Source organism: Mastacembelus armatus, chromosome 11 (genome assembly GCF_900324485.2).
Source record: "Mastacembelus armatus chromosome 11, fMasArm1.2, whole genome shotgun sequence".
Taxonomy (NCBI): domain Eukaryota; kingdom Metazoa; phylum Chordata; class Actinopteri; order Synbranchiformes; family Mastacembelidae; genus Mastacembelus; species Mastacembelus armatus.
The window spans coordinates 4,344,952-4,368,830 of NC_046643.1; the positions used below are offsets into that span (position 1 = coordinate 4,344,952).

The 23,879-nt window shown below is 39.8% G+C and overlaps 1 protein-coding gene across 7 annotated transcripts in view; it reads left to right on the forward strand.

The window, feature by feature from the left end:
• The first annotated feature begins 1,046 nt into the window (after positions 1-1,046).
• The window catches only part of phactr4a (phosphatase and actin regulator 4a), a 28,835-nt gene continuing 6,002 nt past the window's right edge, over positions 1,047-23,879 (forward strand). The window contains exons 1-9 of one of the 7 annotated variants that reach the window (XM_026300110.1): positions 1,047-1,373; positions 7,542-7,586; positions 14,878-15,048; positions 15,124-15,204; positions 15,283-16,446; positions 17,924-18,307; positions 21,110-21,241; positions 22,043-22,622; positions 23,261-23,493. In XM_026300110.1, the coding sequence (XP_026155895.1) occupies positions 7,574-7,586; positions 14,878-15,048; positions 15,124-15,204; positions 15,283-16,446; positions 17,924-18,307; positions 21,110-21,241; positions 22,043-22,622; positions 23,261-23,493 (2,758 nt within the window). In that variant the 5' untranslated portion in view covers positions 1,047-1,373; positions 7,542-7,573. Of the gene's footprint in view, positions 1,374-1,940; positions 2,120-7,541; positions 7,587-9,997; positions 10,219-14,877; positions 15,049-15,123; positions 15,205-15,282; positions 16,447-17,923; positions 18,308-21,109; positions 21,242-22,042; positions 22,623-23,260; positions 23,494-23,879 lie in introns of those variants that run through there. The other 6 variants (XM_026300112.1, XM_026300111.1, XM_026300109.1 and 3 more) reach the window with 6 other exon arrangements.

A 23,879-nucleotide genomic window follows, 5' to 3' on the forward strand; every position in this document is an offset into this window, starting at 1 on the left:
TTTTACAATGTCAGGTGACCTTTTAAAATAGGAATCAAGAGAAAACACTATTCAAATCAATGAAGACACTAACACAATAATGAAATATCTTTCTGACAGTTTTCTTCTTTTCATTTTTTAGTGTTTTAGCTGTATATTTGTATATTTAAAATGATAGTGTTGATTAATGATTTTGCACTGTAGGTTGTTGATTTTCAAAAAATAGTGGTTACTCTGAGTTTACCTTGTTCATCTATTGAAGTTAACTGATCTACATCCTATTGTCTCATTAGTCAATGAAAGAAACTGTTTTTATATTCAACATTAATAACAAACTTAGAAAATAAAAGAATTTAGAAACTTCAGAATAGTGTGAAATCAGAACAAAAGTTTATATATTGTATTTTATTACATATCAGAGAAGCTGAACGTGTTACTCAATGGTTGAGGACTTTAAATTCTTGCTCCTGAACAAATTAAAATAGCTTTTCGTATGTCTGACACAAATGATGTTATTCAATGTACAGTCAACCTCAGCTTTGTCGGCTAATGGCAAGACCCCCAACTGCTCAGCAATGGCTGCCCACTGCTCTGGTGTGTGTGTGTGTGTGTGTGTGTGTGTGTGTGTGTGTACTTTGAGAGGGGTTTAATTAAAACACAAATTCCAAGTATGGGTCACCATGTTTGGCCACAAAGGTCACTTTTACTTTGAAGTAAATAATGATCATTTTCATAAAAAGTGTTTTATGAAAAAAACCTCTATACAAATATATCAATTTCAACTTAATGTAGAACATATTTTATGTGTTCTAAAACAGGTGTGGGCCCATATGTGAAGAATTAGTGAAACATGATTAGAAGGAGGACAAATGTCACAACTACAACCAGTCATTTGCTGTCTGTGACCGCAGTGCTTCAGTTGCCAACCCCAACCTTACATGAACCATGAGTTTTGGCCCTGGCCACAGCTGTGACCGAGCCCTGACAGATGTCATGTGCTGTGGAGCCCATGTGGTTCCTGAGGTTTGTCTCTGGCCTCCACTTTTACTTCCTCCTGGTGGGGGAGCAGTCGCTCTGCTGCCAAGTGCGCATGCGCGGCAGTATTTAATCTTCCTACTCAGTTAACACCTTTTGACAGAAAAGTGCAGCCCAGTGTGTCTTTGATAGAGCAGTCAGCCTGTCTCTGGGTATGTGCTGTGAACTTTCCTCCTGCCGCGGCCGAGAGTTACTGCTGTGAACGTGTTTGGCCCACAGGTCAGAGAAGCTATTTCCGCCTCGCTCTGTCCCTGTGATGGGAAACAGCGACAAGTGTCAGAAGTAGTCTGGGCTCACAGAGACACAGGGAAACACGACTGCTGACCTCTGGATCCGTTTCCACCCAGGTACTAGAAGAGGTGAGTCGTGTTTGTGCTCCATAAACCACGAGTCTGTCTCCATTAGCCGACCAGGCTGAAGCTGCGGGGACAGCAGCCACCTGTTGCTGGCTCTGGATTAGGGTTTCTATCTGTGGCTTATGAGCCTGGTCCGGGCTGGCTAAAGTAGAAAAGACCAACACAGGGAGAGAGAAGAGGGCTCAGGAGACTAGTGACGTGACAGTACGTTTCATTTTCCTCAGGTAGCTCGTGTTCCTCGCTACCTGAGCCCGTCAGTGTTAGCGTGTTGAGGTGTAGTTCACATGACTGAGCCAACATCACCTGTGACTTATTCTGGCCGTGTGTTTTTATTGCTTTGTCATTGTTCTGACTCGGTGCATTTGCATTTATACGCCATGAGCCCTCGGACCTTTGCATGGCCTTGTATTTCATAGGCCGACGGGAGCTCCAGGTGTGAGCTGGGACGCAGCTTGTCCCTGTAAAATATTCTCTGCATTCCTTTGACAGGCCCGTCTGCTTGTCCCAACAAGCACCCGGTGCTTTGAGTGCTGGCTGAAAGCAGAAATACGCCCTGTAGGACAACACGGCGTCTCAGAAGAGAGACGACAAAAGCAGCTGCAGCTTATTGTATTTGTTCTAGGTAGGCTGCACTGTAATCAGGTCAGTCATGTCACTGGGCTCTGTAGACAGATAGTCCCGCGTTGTTAGGTCTGTCGAAGATTACACTTCACTTACTGAGAGGAAGAGGTGTTTGATTTTCATTAAAGGTGAGTGGCATTACGAGGTTAGGTTGTGAGATTGACTGTGAAGGAGCATGTTGCAGGGTATTGGCCCTGATGTTTAGGGCCCTCTGATAATAAATGTCATGTTGTTTACAGCAGCTCCAGCTTTGGCTGGTTAAAGTAAGTTTTACCCCACTCAGAAAGCTAAAGTTTGCAGCCCAGTTTGTCTAATTGCTATGTCTACATGCATTATTTTACATTGGATTTTGTTTTCTTTAAAACTTGAAGCAGCATTAGCAGAGATATGCATGATCTTCCTGGTTTGTTTTGATACAGGTTTGGAAACAAGATGGTAAAATTGGGCCTTCGGTGGTTAGAACAGACACAACTGGAAAACTGACACTTAATGTATTGACATGAAGCTGTTTTTGAATCTTGTGGATCTTTGCTGGAGTTCATATCATGAGATGTGTCTGGCTTTATCAGCTCAGTGTTGACAGTGGCTCACTGAGAGCCATGCAGCTTGTTCCCAAGCAAACTGCAGCTTGGCTTTTTATTTAATGATTGCCAAGGCTGTAGAATGAACTTGGCACAATGGCACATTGTGCTGCTCTGAGGTTAGCAGAGCTCTGTCCCCTCTATCCGATGAACTGGGAGTTTTTAATTGGCTAATTAGAAGCTTTAGCGAACACAGCTGATTTTAAAGACTGCTTTTTCATTGATTCATTTGTTAAGAATAGCAACATGTATGTCATTACACATCATATGATTATACAGTAACTGGTTTGGCATAATCTGTTGTACAGAAGCACTCCACTTCCATTAGGACTGAACAAATAGAAATTATCACTGTCTGGGTTGCTGACATTGCTACGTAGATTTTGGAGTTGCTTTTATATTCATGCAATTAAACACTGTGAACTCCCAGCCTTAAGTAATGTGCTTTTTTTTTGTCTTTTATTTTGATGCAAAGCAGTATGTGTATCCAGTTGGCATGATACAAAGTGATGAAAGGGATTTGCAAACTTTGCTTTGGCTTTGCAGAGAGTGTTTTTGAGACTTGGTTACAATGATTTGGTTATTAATTATTAGGCCCAATGTTGTTTCATGCAATATGCAGTCATATTCGGACGTTTTTTAAGAAATATTTATAATCGGCATCAGCTTTTTGGTGCATTCATGAGTTAGAGTAAATTAAATGCATTGGGAAATTAAATTAAGGACTAAGAACATGTTAATGAGCTTTTTTTGTTTGAAGCCAGGGTGCTGATATTTGAACCACTGAAAATAAGAAATCAAGCGTTTTAGTTTCAAGAGGACACATGGAAATCAGAATCATAAAATATGAATACACCAACTGGTCTGATGATTGTTTGTCAATCTGTACATTAGCCTAAAACCTAATTAGATATGATAGTAATGTAAGCTGTTCCTGTTGCCTGCATGTGTGAGCTCACCAAGTTTGAGTAATGGAGGCTGCAGCAGCTGAAGAGATGAAATCGTAACACTAAGAGAAAACTAGTTGCAGCAGAACAAATGTGTTGAGGTCCAGGTGGCTCTTAAAATTGTCCCAGTGGTGTGTTATTTTATTTACAGTTTATTTTTAACAAATAATGTATCGCACTTGACACACTCGCCCTTTTGCTTCTATTGTTATTCTTTAGTGTAAAAGGGGAACAGCCTGGCTATTGATACTACACGTAGGATCCTAGTTACTGGGGAATGGCAGCTAGTTCTGCTACAGGATAATTTTTGGTCTGGAGGTCACGGAGACAGAAAAAAAAAATGAATTAAATTTGTAAATTGCCCATAACACTGAAAAAACAGATTTGTCATATCACCCAGCCCAACTGCTGTGTATGAACATATTTCAAAATGTATTTATACTGAAATGTTAATCCTGGTCTGTGTCCTAAAAGTTCATACATTACTCAAGATATTACAACCTTATGTGTTTTATGTGTACACTTGCACTTGTGTGAAAGTGAAGTACAGCTGTTGGATCCTGTTACCAAACCTGAAAATCTGGCTGCCATTTTGCCCACTGTGCTTTTCAGTGGTTCTCTTTCTAATGTTAAAATTTTCCATTGGACCCGATTGACAATGAAACCCAGCAGCAATGACTAGAAAGCAGACATAAACCAACCCAGAGAGCACGCTTTTACCTCTTCAATCTTTGGATGCCCTATGAAGAAACCACAGGGCTGGGTGTGATGAACCTGTGTGCATGTTCACATGGTTTCCTGAGGTCTTCAGTGTTACAATGCAATGACTGTGAGCTTAGAAGCTGGTAAGCTCAAGCAGATGATCCATAATATTGTAAATTCATTCACAGCTGTGTTTGCTTTGCTGCCAGCACCAGCTGGGTTTTGCTTCTAGAGCTGGATCTCGCCCGGGCATCCTCACAGTTAGAAGGATATTTGAGAACGGAATTGGGTTGCAGCGCTGCTGAACCTGATCTAGTGAATTATTTGTGAGTTACACAAGTGTGTATCAACTTCTATCTCTTCATGGGCATTTTGGAAACAGTAGTCAATGATTAAAGCCTTTTTAAATAGTAAGAGAACTTAAAATCAGATTGAGCTATCATTAATTAGTTCAGATGTAATAAGTATTTTGTGTATTTCGTAGTGAGTCTAATTTCTTGTGCGACTTATCCAGGCAGAAAAATATGGTTAATAAACAGCAGTGATGGTGCTCAGCATGCACGCTATCACTGGAAGTAACTGGAATAACATTAGTTTACCTTTTCCCTACACACTGTTTCTTTTGAATATATGTGTAGATATTATAAATAAATACACAATCAGTACTATTTTATTTATTCCCAGTTGAAATAAATCAAATAAATTATTGTTTTAGGCTGAGGGTTCATAATTATTTTTTCTTTTAAGTTTTATTCTTTAGTCTTGTGGGCACTTGTCTCAATCATCAGCTCTGTGTACTGTAATGATTTTTGTAGACAACCTGACATTGTCGTGGTGTACAGTTAAGACACTCCTGTGTGCAGCTGTTGAGCATGTGCTTTGTCTACATTATAGCTATAACTTGTCAAACCAGTAGGACTGAACCAAAATTAACCAAGCCAAGGGGTGGTTGCTGTTTTCAAAAGCTATTAGTAGCTGATTTAGAAGTTCCAGGTAATTGACTAATTTCAGTAGCATAACAACTTTGGTGATGACTGTGTCCTTACAAAGGACTCTACTAAAACCTTATTAATAAATGTAGCTCAATCAGCAGGTTTTCAAGTTTGTTTAAGAAACCCAGCACCAAGAAGGAAGCTGATTTTTGTGTACTCTTGTTTTACATTCTTTCTGTTTGTGTATTTTACAGGAGTGCCATAATCACTTTATTGTTAAGTTGTCCCACCAGATCTAGACGTCACTGTCAAATTACAAGGACAAACTTTCTGGGGAAGATTTCACTGAAGCTCAATGATCTTCAGTAGTAGGTTAGAGGATTTTAGATTTAGATTCTTAGCATTTTAGAGTAACTTTGACTGTGGTATTTTGCTTTCATTATTAATAAAGTCCTGAAACTGAATTCATAGTGAGCTTTAGCCGTAAGAGTCAGGCCTAGACCATGTGATAAGAAGTTCTAATACATGTATGTCAGGCTACCCTCTTTCCTACCGTGTACACATTGCGCAACCTACACAGGTTGATTTTTGCCAGTTTGTTGTCAAAAGACTTTTGACATTCCAAAGTGCAGCCTGATACTGCTAAGACCTTCCCCTGTCAGCGTAATACTGTTGCCACACCTACTGATTATAACACACAACAGACAGAGCCACCATTTGATTAGTAACTTAAAGTTAAGCTCACAGGGAGGAGCAGTACAGATTGTCTTTGTCAGTGTCAGGTGACCAGAAATCCTGCTCTTGATGCTATGTTCAGTCCTCAGCCCAGCTTCTCTGTCTTAAAGCTATAGGACATTTAACTAAGTGGTGTTGCCTTTTTTTTGCCTTTTTATTTTTTAGCAAATTAATCAATTGCTCCTACTTGTTACAAGTATAACAAACTAAGCAGATTTAACCGTTTCAGGATGATTGTTTAATTGACACAGAATTTGGACATAAATCATAAAATGGCTAAACTGGAAACACTTTGTTGTTCAGCTTTCCAAATTAGCTGTTAGCAGTGATACTTGCCAATGACACATATTTCACCGATGAATACATAGCTTCAGGCAAATGTAACTTAATGCTAAAGAGCATTTGCCATTTCAAAACTCAAGATAAAGCTTCCTGAAGCTTGGATAGTTGTTTGTATGGAGACCACTGTTTTACTGTTTGAAATAAACAGCATGATGACGTTTGTAGGACATTTCCAACAGTCCTGCTACACTTGACTCGCTCAGTGTAGCGTCAGTCAACTTTGGTCTTGGGCAGTTTCAAATAACGTTTTAGTAGCTATTACATATTACGCAGGACTTAAATATGGGTCTGTTGAGTGTGAGCTTTCAGTGGCCATTTTTATAAAATTTATGTCTTAGTCAGCCTCCAGTTATGTTTTCCATCTATATAATATATATTTTTCTATCCATATAATATATTTTTTTTTTACATGTTAAAATTTGTCACAATACTAAATGTAATAGTCAAATCCAACAGTACTACAATAAATTCTCCATCCCAATGGCAATCTTCAGTTTTGTTGTTGAAAAGGCTTTAGAGAGGCACTGATTCAACTGTGCTCATTTCGAAGGCTGCAGTTTATTATGCATTATATTTTCTATTATCCTGTGTGATTCAGTACAGTTCAGGAGCTGGCTGTTCCCAGTAAAAATGATGAAGTCTGAAGTCCCAACGCAAGACTAGAGGCACCTAAAATAAACAGACGTGTTGACTTATTCTCTCACACGGTAGCAACTAAGTAGATTTCTAAATCTTTAGGTAGTTGTATACTTGGTGTAATTAATAACTAATTTGTCTAAAATTTTACACTTAAGTTGGTATGTGATGAGCACTGTTGCACACATCATGCCTATATATATATATATATATATATATATATATATATATATAATATATAAATACATTTCTCACATGAAAAGTGTATTATTTCAGTGTGCACTTTGTTCACTTTTGTTCCTGTTGGAATGAGTGTCCTCCCATTCTCCTTGACATTATTGTTGGTTGATACATTTCTTCAGCAGGGTTAAAAGATTTTCTGTTAGTGTGTGAGCTAATTAATGCAGTGTTTTGTTGTGGCTAACACAGCAGAGCTTTGTTCAGCTTCAGTCTGCCCCCAATTAGCTGCAGAGAACATCAGATCTATTGTTGTATTGAGTCATTTATTCATTTCCTGAGTAATAATGGAAAATGGTCTTTGGTGATTAGATTTTAAAAACTTGTGTAATTAGACACACTCAGATCTTATAATATGCTATTTGCTATATCATTGAAACTAACAGTGTTGGGCTTGTACATTTTTAATGATCCCATCCATTGATTCATTTCTTTTAGGAGCTGCCGACTGCTGAGTTCCGGATACTGTGATGGCAAATCATGGTAGGAAAAACAATCTTTTTAAGTTTTTTTTTTTTTTTTTTTTTTTAAATAATTTAAACTTTGTAGTTTAAGTTTGTCATCAGTTTTGATTGTGTTGTGCAAGAGTAATATGTCAGAAAATTAAAAAAGCAGCAACAATATATAACATATTAAAACACTTTTTTTCATACCTTATGCCATCTTGGAATTGAAATATACCATCAATATTTTTTCAAAGGTTTTATTGTTGTATATATGTGGACTACAGTGACACTGATGTTATCTCAGCCATAGTGTCACGATGACAGAAAGTGGTGAGTCAACAAACAGTGCTAGGCCATGTATGAAGGGGTTGACCCTATGACGTATTGTGCTGTTTACACAGCTATTTGATTGGGCCTCAGTGAGAGGACACACCTGTAGATTAGCACAGTTACCGGTTTCACTCACTGCCACACATTGCCTTGTCTATTTCCCCACTGGCATCTATCGTATAACAACCTCAATATCCTCAGTATCGCGGGTACACTGTCGTTGCTCAGAGGATCTTTGTTTACAGGCTGAACTTTTGTAGTGGGTTTGTGACATCTGTGTGAAATACCTGGGATGGCTGTGCAGTATGAGTATATTTGTGAGTAATCCTGCTTTCTGTCTGTTGATAAAATTTAGTAATTGTACATTTAAGTATTACACTTTTAAATTTCTATTTGAGTTTTTTTTTTTTTTTTTTGTTCTTATAAAATGTAGCCCATTTTTCTGATAGGAAAAAAAAATGTTACAACTTGAGTAAGGCAGTATCAGTTATTGTTTTAGTTTGTTGAAATGCAGAGATAGAATAGGGCATGTCTCCATGAGCACTTTTTAAATAGGGTCAAGGCAGGAACAGATTAAGTATGCTTGATCTAGTCATCCCTGCATGGGCTTTTGGTCAGGCACTAAAAATAATTGGACTTCCTCCTCAGCTCTATTCTGGTAATGATGTTTCTGACAGTTGGCATGGCCATTGAGCAACTGCATGGTTTGTCATCCCGAATATTGGCTGTTTTGTTATATTGTATGTTTTGATGTTTTCATCATGACATAGAAAAATAATATTTTTTGAGTCAGTGTGTTGTTTTTTTTTTTTTTTTTTTTTTTTTTTTTTTTTTAAGCTGGGCCTCATGTTCTTAGTTGGGTATCTATAAAAGCCTGGAAAATATGTTTACCTCCATCTGCTGCTGCTCTTTGGAAATGGTTAAAAGAGAATTAAGTCAAAAAGTAACATATGTCCGAGGGTGGCATCTCTTTTGTTTGACCAGTGAGTTCAAGATTTGTTGTCCGGATCAGTGTCCTTGTACCAAAAAGGCTGGTTTGTGACATTCCACACATTCCTGTGTCAGGGTTGTCCTTCAGTGCTGTAGCATTAATTGGACTGCAGAGGGAGCAACACTTACATAGCAGTGTTAGAAGAGAGTTTCTTAGGATATATTGAATGTCTGAGAACACAGGCCTCTTCATATCGTCACATTTTTAACTAGTTTAAGCTTCAGTCTAATTTACCATAATGTATAAAAGCAATATTTTCCTTTTTTGACTACATTTTATACAAAGCTATTAATTTTCTCTTTCCCCTCCCATTTGTGGAGCATCATACACTTGTTTCATACTGTAGTCTGGTGTTTTGAGCAGGCAAGTACTGTGTACTTCATCTGTATGCTATACTTCTGTCTGATTATCAGCAGAAAGGGGGTGTATCTGAGACTAAGACCTAGACAAGTAGCCTTGTCTGCTCAGTTGTCATGTGCTTTGGAGTAAGCAGAATGATGTGCAGAAATGGTGAAACTTTAAATGCATGTTTCCTGCAAAGACTTGTAGATTGTTTTAGTTTTTAAAGTCATGATTACAGTTTTTATTGTTAAAACAAGTGCAAATAATTTTGTGTAATGAAAGTCCAAATGAGAGGGACATGGTTGGTATGGTCACAGTATTGTGCCAGCTGTACCAGTTTGCACAGTCCTTTTGTAGTTTAAAAGGACAATCCTTGAAGAGTCATTGAGCACCTCCACTGTGTTGCTTCCTCTTCTTTGCCACTGAGCTCCACCTTGGCCTGGCTTAATTTCCACTTCTCAAGTTACTTCACCCTCCAGAGCCCGCCCCTCGCCCTTCAGGGAGTAGTATTTTACCAGGCTGTGAAATTGTGCTGGGGGGGGGGTTGTAACACTGTGTCACAACAAACCTTAGAGTTTGCCTGCGCTGAACTTTGGCCCCCCCAAAAAAATCTGGTCTCAGGAATGACAAGTATGTAAGACTGCTGGATTACCTTATTGGCATACCTTATTCATGAGGTCAGACCTTCAAGAAAGGAGGGGACTTGAATGGCTGTTTGTATTTTAAAGTGACAGAAGGAGGGAGAGACTAAACACAGGCTAAAGGGAGGGCGAGTGCAAGACTGCAGAGACGAGAGGCTGAACAAACTGAGTAAGCAGTCAAGACAGTCTAGTTATAGAAGCTCTATGTTTAGTTGGAGAAGAACGAGGTGGCTTATAGTTTTCCCCTTCTGCCTTGGGCCTCAGGGGAGGCAGAGCCCAGTAGGCCAGCAGGGACAGGAACTGTAGCATGGGACACAGTGCTAGCAGTGAGACAGTGGCCCAGCAACCACAGCATCACAACACGGGTGAGTCCAAAACCCAAGGCCACACATTCAACTTTTACCTGTTTTAAAATGGAGAAACAGCTTGACGGGTATGTTTGCATTTTTGAATATTGAAAACTCAACGAGAGGATAGAGTGTATAAATGAGCAAGTGTTTTAAACCAGAGAAGTGGAAGGTAGCAGGCACAGACAGGTGCTGAAGAATGCGTGCAGATGGAATGTGGTGATTGTGAAATGTACAAACCACACAAACATCTCTGCCTGTATGCTACGTCCCCCTGTAGAAGCCTTACTGATGAACAAGGTTTGGGGGTAAAAGGAAGCTACAGACACCAACTGTCTTTGTTGGATCAATATTTGCTCTGATTTTTGCTGTTCCAACACTCTCAACTACATCTAAAGGTTGTGTCATGGCAACTGGACTTCCAGTTTTTAGGTTTAGTTTTCACTGCTCATTCAATGACTGTCTCCAAATAACTCCTGAGAATCTTCAGACACTCTTACCTACATAACAGAAATAACATAAGAACACCCTTTCTGATACATATGTCTCTGCAACATGTATTTATGACCCTGGTGTGTTGTTTTGTGTGGTTGGCGTCAACATGTTTTGTGATTGGCATGAGTCATATGGACAGCTTGGCCAGAGGAGTGTAGGATATTGCCATATAAATATTGGTTATTGTAGCTTACATCCTTTATGTAGTCCTTTAAGAGTTTAAATAGCTGAAGTTGGTGGTATTATTTGTGTTTTAAAGTTTATAAATGCAGACCTTTAGCAGTCTGAGCATTGTAAGATGTTTTGTTTTGCTCTTGACTGTCCTTCACATCATCTGTTGTAGTGTAATGAAAAGCAGTCGTCGTAAGATTGTTGTGTTCTGCTTCCGTGCTGTAAAGCTACCACATCACACTTTGATTGTCTTGCAGTCAGTTCACTGCCAGCACATCCCTCCCAGTTTAACACCAGCTGGTGAGTGCGTTATGTGTCAGAAATAGCTGCATGGGCCAGTTCTTCTTCAGAGTTTACTGACCTCTGTATGCTTGCATTTCGGCATGGGATTTCACACATACATCCAGTCGGTAGAAAAGGACTGGATAAGGACTTTTCAAAGAACAAACATTGTTGTAACACTTAAATATGCGTGTTTTAACAAATGATCTGTGCTCGGCTTACAACTGACTATTTTCAATTATAAGTTTTATCAGTGAAACAAAATGAAATACAGGACATAAACTAAAGATGCCCTGTGATGGACTGGAGACCTGTCCAGGGTGTACCCCTGCCTTTCCCCCAAAAGAGAGCTGGGATAGGCTCCAGCAGATCCCTGTGCCTCTGGTTAAGGAATAAGCGGGTATAGAAAATGGATGGATGGAAACTAAAGATTGGAACATTGGATGCAGGACATTTTTAAAAGAAGATGAGAATGTATGCATTTACAGCTGGATTTTGTGCAATGGCACTGTGTTAGCGTGTTTTTTTCTGGATGTGTTCAACTCTGTCCTATCAAAAAAAAAAAAAGCTGACAGCAAGCTATGACTAGGTGTGAATGTGTGAGGTTGGGGGGAGTGTAAACAAATAAATAACCCAGACAGGAAGGGTACTGGCATTGGAACAAGAACAGGTCACCATCAGGGAGTTCCAGAGCATTAAGCAGTGTATGGTCTGCCAGGTCAGCAGTAGTGTTGTTTTATAGTTGTTATAACCTTCTGTTTTATTAATCACCTGATTCACATTTATTCTGATTGTTAGAACTGGTTTTGTGCAGCTCCAAGGCGCACTCAGGCCCAGACAGAAGAGAGCTGACCAGTTGTATGATACCTTTTTAAATAACTCAACAGAGCCTGATGAGGGAGCCTGTTGACTGGGGCCAGCTATAATTTCATGTAGCCCAAGGTGTCGTGGAAAATGGAAACAGAAAACATCTGTACTTTAGTTTAAACAGTGTGGCTGAAATAGCAATTCCTTTATCAGAGTAGAGTAATAATGCTGAATTATTTGTCTGGCGGAACACTCAAATTACTCTGACAGAGAAACAGTGGCCCCACATGTTAAATGAAATCATCGGACCAGTGAAAATATTGCATATTGACATATAACTAATCTGGACTGCCTTTTTGAAGTGTTTTTGTCTGTTCCCAGTAGAGGGGTCTGAAGACAGAGCCTCTTAAAAAGGAGGTCAAGGCTGAGGAGCACACACTTTCCTGTCCTGCCTTGCATTACATGACACAATGTACTATTGCAATATTTTGTAAACCTTTTGTCATGTTTGTTCCACAAGTTGTAACTAATTCACCAGCTAATTTGTGTGTTGCACTTGATACCTCTTTGCTGTGGTGAGTTGAATTCTGTTTTACAACTGAGAAAGTCATTATGTCTCAAAATATAAATGTAAAATAGGTTATTTCAGTCTGAATGAAAGTGCTGTGGAACAAATCCATGGTAACATTGCCTTTCTTTGTGGATGGGGGTGCGTTATAACTTACTGTTGATCGAAGCTGGCTGTTCAATTTGTTGTGAGATAATATTCTAGGAATAAATGGTAGAAGCAGTAGCTTTAGGCTGCTGGTTAAATGAAGAGCTGCAGGACAAGACCTTACTGTAGTCTGGGTAAACTCGAACTGTTACCTGGCATATGGAGAACTGCTTGTATTGTGTCCACAGCATGTGGTTGCCTATTGTGCATGCTGCACATTTTCTCAGCTGAATGGAAATTGGATGGCAGCCACTGATGGACTGAAGCAATGTCAGTATGTCCACACTTACATTCCTGATTGATCTAATTCTAGTAAGTGATTTAGAGCTCATACATGAATTATCAAATCTATTCAGTATACAGAAAAGGTCCATCACTGTCATATATTGTTTAGTAAATTTTGCTTAGTAGCAGTCCATTACAATGTTTGTGAAAGGAAACATGGATCTCATCTTCCCATTGTCTTGGACCTTTCCTCATGTCTCCTCCCAGCCCCCTTTGCCTCCTTTTTATTTAGGTTGTTGCCAATGCTTTCACTTTTATATATTTTTAACCTCAACTTCCACTTTGACAATGGCAAAGTAGTATTATGAGAATGACATAATTGTAGGTTTCACCTTTTTTGTACACAATTCTATTTTCATTTTGATTGTGTCGGTGTTATCCTCATAAAGCATGACACCTCCACAGTGGGTCACATTATGCTAAGTGTAACAGCTGTAATGAGAAAATGAGCTCACCTGTCTTCCTGTATCTTTAATAGTGAAACTGTGGGTAGGTCACCTTCCTGCCTGCACTTATACCACTGGCCTTCGAAACAGTTCAGCTTCACTTAACTGCTGTATTTCTCAGTGTTGTGTAACTGCTGCCATGCGACTCATCACCTGAGAATTAATAGTTGTTTCACACCCAGTTATTGGTGGTGTTAGATTTTTAGTAGCATTTGAGCAGCTGTGAGTCATGGTTTCTGCCATCAGTCTTTTATCTGCCAGTCTTTTCCTAGTTTGAACCTTTTCTTGCAATTTCATTTAGATTATTCTGGTTTAAAGCAGCCCTATGGAAACATTTGATATCGATGTTGAAACTGGACAATGTTACATGATCCTACATTTGTAGTCATCACTACAGTGGCAAAAATCACATTAATTCACATCACCTTGTAAAAAAATAAGACCTGATATTTTCCTGTTTGGCTTTCATGTGAAAAGCGAGACAGCTGAGCAGACAGTAAGTGTGGAATTTGGACCAACCTTTCAACGTTTGGTCCTTTATTGCAACAGATAGAGAAAGTAACTTAGAGCTTGACCCCTGCCCTATTTATGGAGATGCTGACTTGATCAGGACTGTTGCCTCCAGAAAAGGCCAATGAAAATATGTTTCATTAGCATATAATTTATGCTGAATTGATCTACAGAAAGCCCTTAAGAATGTTTTTATTTTAACATAGTGCTTATGTGACCCTCACCCTTTTCCCGTTGTGCCAATTAATGCTTTCCCTGCTTTCAAACAGTAGATTCCTAAACTGTAATATTTGGTATCATCACATGCCACTAGTAGCTATCATCCACATGTATTAGTCTGCAGATTACCTTCTACTGCTCAGTTTTTAAACAAGCTGCTAATAGTTCTGTGGTAAGCTTAAAGAATTTGTCTGCAATGGTTATGTATTGAGTACAAGAGGGAGGGACTTATCAGTTACATTCACATAAGCAGAATAAATTGTTCTGTACTCTTTTAAAGAAAACAATGTGTGAATCAGATGTGCATGCAGAGTGCAAAAGTGAATTGTTCAACCAGAGCTTTATAAATATCTGCAACTGTAAGGAGGTGTGACTGTTCAGAGTGTGTATTCATCTATTTATCTGTTAAGTTCTTTGAGATTGCTTTAACCTTTTGGGTACATGGAGACTAACAGCCCCTGGCAAAATATTGCCTAAAATAAAGTCAATTGTTTGTTGACCAGAAAAAATTTTATTCTTATGGTTTTCCCAGGTTTGAGTTCCAGGTTTTGGTATCCTAAAAACCCTATTCTGTTAAAGTTTTTGCTAAGAAGAAAACTTTTTAGGGCTACTGCTTCGTCAATTTCAAAATTTGGAGTTTTAGGTTATGTGCAATATTTCCTTCAATGAAAAGAACACCTTTCACAAGTCAAGTAAATTAAGTCAAACTTTGAGTCTCTTGTTTGTCACTATGTCCTGTTTTTGCAGCTGATGAGGTTGACCTGCAACACAGCACAACAGGGGCTGATGAAGGAAACTCCAGTGGGGGAACACCTCCAAGCAAACACAAAGGCAAATTCTCCAAAATGGGAAATATTTTTAAACCCTGGAAATGGAAAAAGAAAAAGCCAAGTGAGAAGTTCACTGAAACGTCTATAGGTATGACCGATTCCACCTGTCGTGAGCCTAAGTTTGAGATTAAATGGTTGGTTGATTTTAATCTTCCTCTTTCAGTTTTGGAAAGGAAGATTTCTGTTAGAAAAAGTCGCCAAGAGCTCATTGCGAAAGGGGTTCTAAAAGACGTTCCAGAGAATGGTAAGTAGACTTTTGGTTGTTTTATTTTCCTTATTAGAAGTGGTGCCCCCTTGACTTACCTTTGCTTATGTTTTCAAGTGACAGAAAGCAACAATGTGAATCACTCCAAAGCTCCACCAGTGAAAAATGGACACCCTGTGCCACCTGATTTGGACCGCGTCTCAGAAGGAGGGCTGCGAGTGTCTCGAGGGGAGTCTGACATGAAGGTGAACCCTGTCAAGCTCCCCCAGGGAGAGGAACGTAGAAGCAGGGTGCCGTCTGATTCCTCCCGAAGTAACCGGGCACCTCTTGATGTGGACTCTCACGTACGACTTTCTGTGGATGTAGACAGACGAAGCCGTCTGCCATCGGATGTAGATAAAAGAGGAGGATCTTTACCCCGAGGACCTCCTCAAGATGATAGATACCGCAGAGAAGAGAGGAGAGATGGAAAAGATGACAGGGAAGACAGAGTAAGGAAGGACAGGGAAGACGTGGACAAAAGGGAACGGCGAGAGGAAAGAGACAGAGACAGGGATGGGGCAGTTGACCCACGAGAATGGAGAGATGGTCGTGAGAGGAGAGATGAAAAGACAGACAGAGACAACAGGGAAAAGAAAGAGCGGGACGAGAGGGAGCGTCGGGATCGGGACGAGAGGGAAAGAAAGGAGCGCGACGAGAGGGAGCGTCGGGATCGGGACGAGAGGGAAAGAAAGGAGCGCGACGAGAGGGAGCGTCGGGATCGGGACGAGAGGGAAAGAAAGGAGCGCGACGAGAGGGAGCGTCGAGATTGGGACGAGAGGGAAAAAAGGGAGCGGGACGAGAGGGAGCGCAGAGGTCGAGATGAGAAGGAAAGGAGGGACAGAGAGGATAGAGAAAGGAGGGATGACAGAGACAGGAGAGAAGATAACAGGGATCGGAGATATGAGAGGGACAGGAGAGAGAACCGAGATGACAGAGATAGAGAAGACAGGGAGAAGATAGATGCTCGACTTGAGAGAGAGGAAAGGGACAGATGGGATGACCGAGTGAAGAAATATGAAAGAGAACGACATGATGAGAGGGAAAGGAAGGAGGAGAAGGAGAGGAGAGAAAAACCAGATGATTCTTGGCCTATAGCCAGGCCTGTCTCTGAGATGAATTTGCGGCCTTCTCTACAGAAGAGTTCCTCAGATGACATGAGGACTCGTCCAGCCTCAGAGGCTGACCGGAGGAGTACCCTGCCCAGATACACCCCAGTAACAGAGTTTAGAGAACGATCGGGTAAGATCAGCTTTGACCTTTCCACTGTAATATACTACCTAATCCTACCTGCCTAATAAGTTTCCTAATTTTCAACCTGCCAGTTCGTCAAAGTTGTGAAACAGTAATTTAAAAACTGCTAGTAAAACGCTGATGGTTCTCAGAGTCTGAGTGACAGTGAAACTGGACCCAATTTTCTCCATTTCTTATTATGAGAGAACTAAACTTTTCCAAATTTTCTAGACTGGTCACGCCTTTTTTAAGTGCTCAGGCTTGTCCTGCGACTTATGTGTGTTAATTTACTGTCATTCGGTTGGGTAGTCACTAGCGTTAAATGGCACTCTTGACTCAATTGAAGATTATATTGTACCAGTGTATGAACGCTCATGTTCACACTAATGCATGCTAGTGTAACACAAGTGAAAATGCAGCCCAATAGAAAGAGCTATATTGCAGACTTCAAAGTGCAGGTAATAAAGTCTGCAGCTGAAACACAGTTTGGACTGAGTGTTGGCATTCAGGCAACCTGAGAGGAGGAGACGTTGCTTCGTGTTCTCCCTGATGTTGGCAGAGTTGTTTAACATTACTTGACATGGATGAATGAATTTCATTAAGCACTTCTGCTTGTTGTTTTACCTAACCTATGTTCTTCATAGGCTCATTCACACTATAATCACTATAATTAGAAATGTGATTTATACACCAAAGCAACTTGTATATCTTTTTTCTGTTCAACAAGGCTGTTTTTGCTGATAGTTACTAATATTCCGGTGAGACTTACAGTCCAGAAAATATGGTATTTGTCTGGCTGTTGTTTGTCCTGAAGAATAAAACTTGGTTGTATTCATGGCTTGGATACTAGAGCTGTTCTGAGTATCACTGGATTCATAGTACCAAAGCCTGCCATTTGTCTGTGTCAGTGTAGAGACACTGGAATATTGCCTGAGTTGATGTGCACATACAGAAAAAAGTGAAGGTATGTCAGGTTTATAAACATTGCATAGAAGCCATATGCAGATTAAAAAAAAAGTAATAGTAACATCGTTTCCAGGAACCTAGGTGACTTTCTATTTTGTGATCTCAGTGGGAAAGTGTCTCTCTTTATCAACCTACCAATTTTCTTAGTAAGAAGTGAGTGTTACCAGCACTGATGGAGTAAGGGTATGCTGGGCAAATGATAGAACTCTGAAAGGGGATTTAAGGCTGAAACAGTAAATATCAGGCTTTTATGAAAGGCTGTACGGGACACAAAAAAGACAAGAACAAATTATTTGGACCCCTGTTTGTTTGGACTTTGCCTGCTATGCCTGAATTTCTGATCATCTGTTACTTTTCCAAGGTTCAGCTTAGTTTTTCCTTCATCACATACAAGAAAACCCCAAAGGTCTGATGGCCCTTTGTTTCCTTTCTGCTTTTTTTTCCCCTTAAGAGCAACTGTACAACCTATTGTCATTGGGATTTCTTCTTTATTGTCTCTGTCTGTGTAAACCCTCTGTAGAATCTACTGGTGTCCGCTTCGTCTCTGACCTTCATCCAGCACCAGACTCTCAGCAAGATCTTCCCCCACTCAAGCAGGCACTGCTTCCCCCAAAATTCCTCACTGGACCTTCCACTGAGTCTGGCAAGAATCCAACCCCCTCCTCCCTTTCAGCCTCCACCTCTTCATCATCCTCATCCTCTTCATCCTCATCCTCTGCTCCCATAGCTGTAGCCAAGCCACCAAGGACAGTCTCACTGATAGTTGACAACCCACCTCGCCTTTCCGTTGCTGCTCCTTCTTCAGCTGACTCAGGCATGCCACCTCCCATCCCTCCCCATGCCAAGCAGCCTCCTGTCCCTCCACCCAAACCCACCAACCGCAACAGCAATCCAGCACTGCAAGGTGAGATTAACATCTAATTTTGCACTTTTATTGCATGCTTAAAATGTTTCATATAAACAACTAGTTTGATCTTTGTGTGGCCTTTTTATGGTAATGTCCAAGCAAGCTAATTCAGCTTTGGAGGATTTTCCTAAGGTCCAGAGAAACTGTGTAGTGAATGTGATAATCAGTGGTAACAGAAGGTTGGATTTATACATTCACCTCCACAGAGAAACATAGACCATTTAGGCGTTCTGGCAACAAGTAAGCGTTGTTGCAGTGCTGTATCATGTTAGCTGGTTTACACTTGATAGCATTTACTTGTGACACAAACCACCATGGATAAGGAATTATGTTTTCTCTCTTAAATATGTTTTGCATCATCTCTTTATGGCCATGTTTTTCAGTTATTCTACAAAGTGCCAGGACTGCAATTTATTATGTCACACTATAATTTATTAGTCTACATATCCAGTTGTCTAGTTAGGCCATAAACATAAAAAAACATAAAACACACACAAACATAAAATACATTAAGCCTATTCACTCCATGTTTAACACAGCTTTATTTGCTTTATAATTATCTTTTCCTCCATCTCTTTAATAACATTACTTTTTATGAGGTTATTCGAGCTAATGAATGCAACAAGCTTTTACACACTGGACCTCTTAGACGTGAGAGATTCTCCACTATTCTGACCCAGGAATCAATAAGCTTGCCTGTATTTGATTTAATCCAGGTACATTAGAAAAAAAATAACATAATAAACCTGTAAAAATGCAAATCCCTGGACAATTTCTTATAATTCAAAATTCTTTCCATAAAGGTTTGACACAGGGCAGTCAAAGATTAAAGGAGTGTGAATGCCACTTTGTCCCCCTGCTAGATTTTCTCTCACATTTTACCTGAATACACTGGATTCTCTGAAATAATGTTCTGGTTATTGTAACCTCTAAGTTTTAGAGTAAGAAGAGATGGTGCAACTAAATGAAGTGGTTAATTCAGTGTGAACCTAATCAGGTACACTGTAACAGTTGGTGTTGACTTTACCCTCAAACAAATCAAATTTTGTTAGTACTGGTGCAAAATGCTGCATAACAGTATTGCAATTATAACCTCATTTCCAACCAGGGAGGTCAAATTTCCAACCCGAAATGACAAAAGCTGTCGGTTAAGGTCGGGCTTTATCAAGTATGCTGGGTGTGCAAGGTTTGTACCCACACCTATCTCAAAGATTCAGGCATGTGAATAAACGAAAAAGGAAAGTTGTGGATCAAGATACTCTTTCAATGTACAATACGTTTTTAAAAAAGAACAAAGTAAAAATAATATAACCAAGCACGAAATTATTTTCCTTTGTCTTTCAGTAAGAGAAAGCTTTTTTTTTTTTTTTTTTTTTTTTTTAATACTTTTTTTTTTTTTCAGCTGTAAAATGCATTGATCTTATTTATCAAACTTGGTGCAATAAGTTTTAGACAATGCAATGCATTTATTGCAGTGTAAAATTAAGGAGAAAACACCAAGCAATATGTAATTTTTATTTGTTACCATTTCAAAAATAAAAATGCAAACCCACATAGGATACTTTCAAGGCTATAATTACGTTCACTTGTTTCCCAAATCTAAGTGTGAGCTGAAGCTCATTTTTTGTGGTGGTGTTTTCCACTATGTTGCTAGAGTGCAGTTTTAGTTTGCAGATCCATCAATCTCTGGAGAGAGGACACGCACCAGCTTGTCTTTGAATCATTTATGCAATGCCAGCGCTTTTCTGGAGAGTAGATAGAAACGGATTAGTTTTTATTTCATGTCCTTTTTCCTAGCATGTCACAGCTGCTGTTGTTTACAGCCTGTTCCAGTACAGTCTGTTACAAGTGGTATCTGTGGCCAGGATACATACATTGCCGTTCATTGGATGAGGTTTCTGTACATATGTTACTACATTTGGTTGGACACTGTTGCATAGACAGTCTCCAGGTGTTTGTTTGGACAGAACACATTTTCTTGATGGCTGTCTCAAATTACACTGGGAATAGACTTTGTCAGCAAAGAGTGTCTGTTGTAGAGTATGCTATGTGTTCACACACTTGCATGTCCCATGCAGACAATCCCTGTAGAATTCATGTTTTTTTTTTTTTTTTTTTTTTTTTTTTTTCTCCTTTCTTTTCAGTGTTGGATACTACATTTATATTGCATACCATCAGCTTATATTTGCTCTTAAGAGCTTTTTAAGGCAATGTTGGATGGGGATTATAACTGAGGCTGGATTTTGAGCCTGAAACATATAGCAGTATGTGAGAGTAGTTGGATAATGGTATATTAGGTGTTTCATAAACACATAATTTTGTTGTGGAGCTTGTAGTTTTTTTTTTTTTTTGTCACTTTTTCTATTTGAAAACTACTTTTTGGCTTATCTGCACTGCAATTTCTGTTTATTTAGACATGTATAAAGAGCAATATATCTTTAAAAAGCTAATATTGACCTAATAGTTTGTAAAAGAGGCAAAAAAACAAAGAAACTGAAACAAGCAATTTTTCTGTGATTAATTCACTGGCAGAGTAATTTTGCCATCATAAAAGATCAAGAAAGTCTGTGTCAAAGTGAAATACCATGCTGCAATGTAATTGGAAGAATTAACAAAAGTATTTATATTATGCTAATAAAGTGCAGTTTTTATCTCACCACATAATGAAGAGTATATGCTCTGTTTCTGGACAGTGTAAAACTTATGTAAACATCATGTGCAACAAGTCTCTTGTGTTAAGCTCCCAGCTTGAAATGTAAACACAGAACCATCCCTGACATCTCCACTCACTTTTGCCAGCTTCCTCATTGAACAGGGGCTCTAAGGCCAGGCAGCCTTGTTACTGGACCAGCTGGAAACGGCAGAGTGAGCTTGGTCTCTACCTTTCTCTACCTGTGTACCTGCAGCATAGGGCTAGCCAGACCTGTTCAGGTACCCAGCGGAGTGCTGTATCTCAATCTGTCTTAATGATGCAGACTCATGCTCTAGATTCAGCACTATAATGTCACATTTTAACACCAGTACTGCATTGCATGTGTATTGCAGTCATTGGAGCTGTTTTAGCTCAGCTAACTTAATCTGAACGCTGCATCACTAGGGATGGGAATTCCTCATCCTCATCAATTCTTACTAGTCGATTAGATTCCTTATCTATTCTCATTGGCTTAGGGAATAAATGATAGTAAAAATGGTTTTGTTTGTATTCATTCTTTAATTTGTGCAAATTGCATGCTGTGTTGCTTAATGTTTATGCATGTTGGAGGTATCCCCCCCCCTTTGTTGTAATGAAAGTTCTGCATGCGTTACAAGTGGCTCTAGTGTTTTTTCTTTCTAATAAAATACAACCAGACTGTGGAGCGCTACGGCCTCAACACCATGTTGGACTTTTTCTAAACCAAAATATGCAGCAAATACAGTATTATGCAAATGCGTAATGGTGTCTGCAGAACCGATAAGCGGGATCATTAAGCACAGTAACAAGTAACAATTCCTAGGAATCGAACCTGAACCGGTTCTTGTAGAGATTCCCATCCCTACGCATCACTGTTGGATGGATATGTAGTGTGCACTAAATTTGTTTGTTCATAACAATGAATGTCATTTAATTCTATTGATACAGTTGTCTAATACGTGCGTCACCCACCCCTTGTTTTTGTTCAAACTAACTTCACAGTTTTACAGATTGAATGTGCAAGTTCATATTCTGACTGCAGGTTTTCATTTTGTCACCAGGAGACCCTTCACAGCCTGGCAGCGGTGTCATAGTCACGGCACTGGCAAAACGCTCCCCACCAACCCCACCAAAGAGGATGACTCCTGTCACCAAGCGTCATTCTGCAGATCCGTCGCCTCCCAGTCAGGTCTCAGAGCCTGTCACCACTGACCCGGTTGCTACCCCTGCTGTGGTGCCTCGTGCTGTCCTAAAGGAAGAAAACAGTGAAGACAAGACAAATGCTGCAGCAGCAGATCCTCAGGCCTTCACCGAGACTCTGTCATCACCACCCTCCCATGTACCTCCATCTCCTCCCAGGGTTCAGTCACTCCAGCCAGGTAGCACCACCTCTTCTGGTTCTGTGCCTGCTATGTCAGTTGATCCCCCCAGCCCAATCACTGAGCCTCCCAGCCAGCCTCCAGCCATTCCTTTACACATCCTCATCAAGAGAGCCCTGACCAGCCCAGGTCCCACTCAGCCTAACCCAGATGGCTCTCAGAGGGCCCACTCGCTACTGTTTGAGTCCCCATCAGATATCTTCGCTGAGACAGGGAATAACTCACGGCACTCTCTTCCAGTCACCATTGAACCACTTAGACTGTAAGCATCCTATGTATATTTTATATATATATTACAGTATGTTTGTATAACAAAAATTCATTGTTCAGCAATTCTTGTTTGATAGTTAACATCCTATAGTTTTACTTTCTGTTAGCTTTTTGACTAACAGTGTTAGAAATGTGTACTATAATCCCTTACACTAAAACCATCAGTCAGTTAATCAAGCAGCAGAACTTCAGTCAAATTGAATTTAAGAATGGTTTAGTTTAGGAAGTAGACATAACAGGAGCGATTACATTTAGATTGCAGTTTGTCTTAAGTCTAAATGTTCAATAGTCGAATGAATGTGTGTAACTTTATCTGTAGCCTCACACTCGGGTAATAATAGGAACTAACTGCAGGTTAATATATATGGCTAAAAGTCACACTATCTTACAATTTTGACAATTACTTTTTGTTCATTTCTACATCAAACAATGGGCTTAATTACCTTCACCCAAGCAAAGGGTTGCAAATTGTCTACTACTGTACCTAATAATATTTGGCTGTATACCGCATTTGAATATTAGGGTCCATTGTGGTTTAAAGAAACCTAAAAGGTAGTCATATTTAAAAGTGACTGAATATGAGCATGTGAGCTTATTCGTTTCTCTCACAGCTGCTGCATTTCTTTGTAGGCCAGAAGATGATGACTTTGACATCGAGGAGGAGATGGAGAAGCTTCAGTCCCAGAGGCCTCCCCGACAGCCAAAGCTGGAACCCCGTAGCAGGAGGGGTTTGATTGTGGACACCAGAGTCAGTGTCATCCCTGAGGATAGAGGCCCTGGGGACGATGACGAGGAGTCAGACTCAGATGGCCCCATCCTGTACAGAGACAGCAGTGATGATGATGAAGAGGAAGTCCCTCTAAGTAAGTTGGTCTTTTTTTAATATTGCACTGTAAGGTCATCTTGGTCAAGAAAACTATCCAAAAATATCTTTTTACCAATTTCAGCTGGTAGTCACACCTAGACTGGATTTGGCAGTAGACTTCCTATGTTCTAGATCAGGCATTAGGAATGTGTAGAAACAGGTGGCAATAAGTGTGCGTCCTTCATATAAAACCCAATAAATTAAATTCAACCCCTACCTAAGCAAAAACCATAAAGAAAAGAAGGACTATACCACCATACAATTCAGGACAGTGGGTCAGGTAAAACAGGCTATTCTAAGATTTGGTTCTGGGAATTTGTGATGCACACTTGTGATATTTTTAATAATTACTACTTGTCAGATACTTTACAATTTTGGAGCAGA